At 47.6% G+C, this 2,032-nt stretch overlaps 1 protein-coding gene across 1 annotated transcript in view; it reads left to right on the forward strand.

Annotated features, from left to right (window-relative positions):
- Positions 1-2,032, forward strand: part of PDZD2 (PDZ domain containing 2) — a 386,629-nt gene that overhangs the window by 294,688 nt on the left and 89,909 nt on the right. Inside the window, exon 7 of the mRNA XM_011980798.1 lies at positions 1,386-1,497. Coding sequence (XP_011836188.1) covers positions 1,386-1,497 — 112 coding nt within the window. The remainder of the gene's footprint in view (positions 1-1,385; positions 1,498-2,032) is intronic.

A 2,032-nucleotide genomic window follows, 5' to 3' on the forward strand; every position in this document is an offset into this window, starting at 1 on the left:
AGTGCAGTGGCCGGATCTTTGCTCACTGCAACCTCCACCTCACGAGTTCAGTCAGTTCTCCTGCCTCAGCCTCCCAAGTAGCTGGGACTACAGGTCCTCAGCCTCCCAAGTAGCTGGGACTACAGGTGCCCGCTACCACGCCCAGCTAACTTTTTGTATTTTTAGTAGAGACGGGGTTTTGCTGTATTAGCCAGGATGGTCTCAATCTCCTAACCTCATGATCTGCCCGCCTGTGCCTCCGGGCATGAGCCACCGCGCCCAGCCTCATCAACCTTTCTTTACTTGATATCTTATATGCCTTTTTAAGTATGTATATCTTCCTTAGTGAGAATATTCCCTATTTTAATGTAAGACTTTTTTCCTCTAGAACCTCAAAGGAAAATAAAATTTCAAATGGGAAGGTTTATTGTTTGACGTATCTCAAAGGTCTTGTATATGTAAACTTACCCCCCAGTTTTTTATAAACACTCTCAAAGTGCATGCGTCTCATTTTCTTCTCTAGTAAATAGGGGTTCAGTTTTGTTTTTAGCATGTTTGGTTTGTCTAGGATGGAGGACCCAGTGAGCCTTGGGATCAGACTTTCTGCATCACCTCCTGGGGTCACACAGCTTCCGGACGTGTGGGCTGACCTCATGTTGATGCCTCCAGGGTGCCTGGACTGGGCTTGATTCCAGGAGCTGTCTGATCAATACTCAGGAGCGTAGCACACAGAACATTTGGTTGACTAAGATGTATAGCTGCCACAAAATCAAATTTTTACTGTATTTTAGAAACCTTAGAATTGGATTTGAATTTCTGGTTTAATATTTGTTGCAACTTGCATTGTTGGAAAAAGCACTGGCCCACGGGTCAAGAGACCTGGGCTCGCATTGTAGCTTTGTAGTTGACCACTGGGAGACCACCTGGGTAACTGACCAACAAGTGTCCTCAGCTGTAGGATGGAAGACGAAGTGGCCCTGGGGGCCCTGGTTCCATGCTGGGCGGTGAGATGCGTGCTGGGGAGGACTGGGGGCCCTGGTTCCATGCTGGGCAGTGAGACGCGTGCTAGGGAGGACTGGGGTCCTGGTTCCATGCTGGACGGTGAGACGCGTGCTGGGGAGGACTGGGGGCCCTGGTTCCATGCTGGGCGGTGAGACGCGTGCTGGGGAGGAATGGGGGCCCTGGTTCCATGCTGGGCGGTAAGACGCGTGCTGAGGAGGAATTGGCCAACGTAAGGCGTTGTGAATGCAGTTTATCTGAAGGGTTGGGCTTTGATCCCGTGATCCTTTTTCTCACATAACACGTATTCCTGCTCCTTGAGCCTTGAGATAACACTGTGAAGGGGGACAGCATAAGTCATCGCAGGGCTGGGCTCTCCCATCAGCTCTGTGCTTTTTGCATTTCAGATGCCTGGGACAGATGAACCCCAAGATGTGTGCGGTGCTGAGGAATCCAAGGGGAACTTGGAAAGTCCCAAACAGGGCAGCAATAAAATCAAGCTCAAGAGTCGCCTTTCAGGTAGGTGGGGGCTCTGTCTGATGCAGCCTGCCTAAGATGAGCTTTCAGCCTCAGGAGCGGGGAGATGAAGCCATTGCTGGTAATGAGCTCTTGTCTTCTTTAAAACCTCAAAATCATTTGTTCCTTAGATGGTACATACCCCAAGCATAACTGCATTCAGCCTCCTGCCTATGTGAACTTTTTTTTTTTTTAAGTCATAACAAAGTGCATGGCAACATTTCTGTGTGTCTCTGTGTCCTGAAACATAACTTATGTTTGGTTCATTTACTTCGATCAGATTTCAGATGATCCTTTTCAATGTGGCGTTAATATCAAATCTGCATTTCAACTAAGCAGGAAAAAGATAGGATGGAGTTGCAGCTTTTAGAGCAAATCGACTCTATATCTCCTGGGCATTTCCTTACGGCAGCTGGCCTGGGCCCAGAGAGAGAAAGTCAGCATTGAAAGCAGTGGCGCTGTGCAGGAGGCACCTTAGAACTTTCGTGTATCATTATGAAAGGTTTTTTTTTTTTTTTTTTTTTTTTTTTTTTTTTTT

The sequence above is a fragment of the Mandrillus leucophaeus genome, unplaced genomic scaffold (genome assembly GCF_000951045.1).
Source record: "Mandrillus leucophaeus isolate KB7577 unplaced genomic scaffold, Mleu.le_1.0 Scaffold218, whole genome shotgun sequence".
NCBI lineage: Eukaryota > Metazoa > Chordata > Mammalia > Primates > Cercopithecidae > Mandrillus > Mandrillus leucophaeus.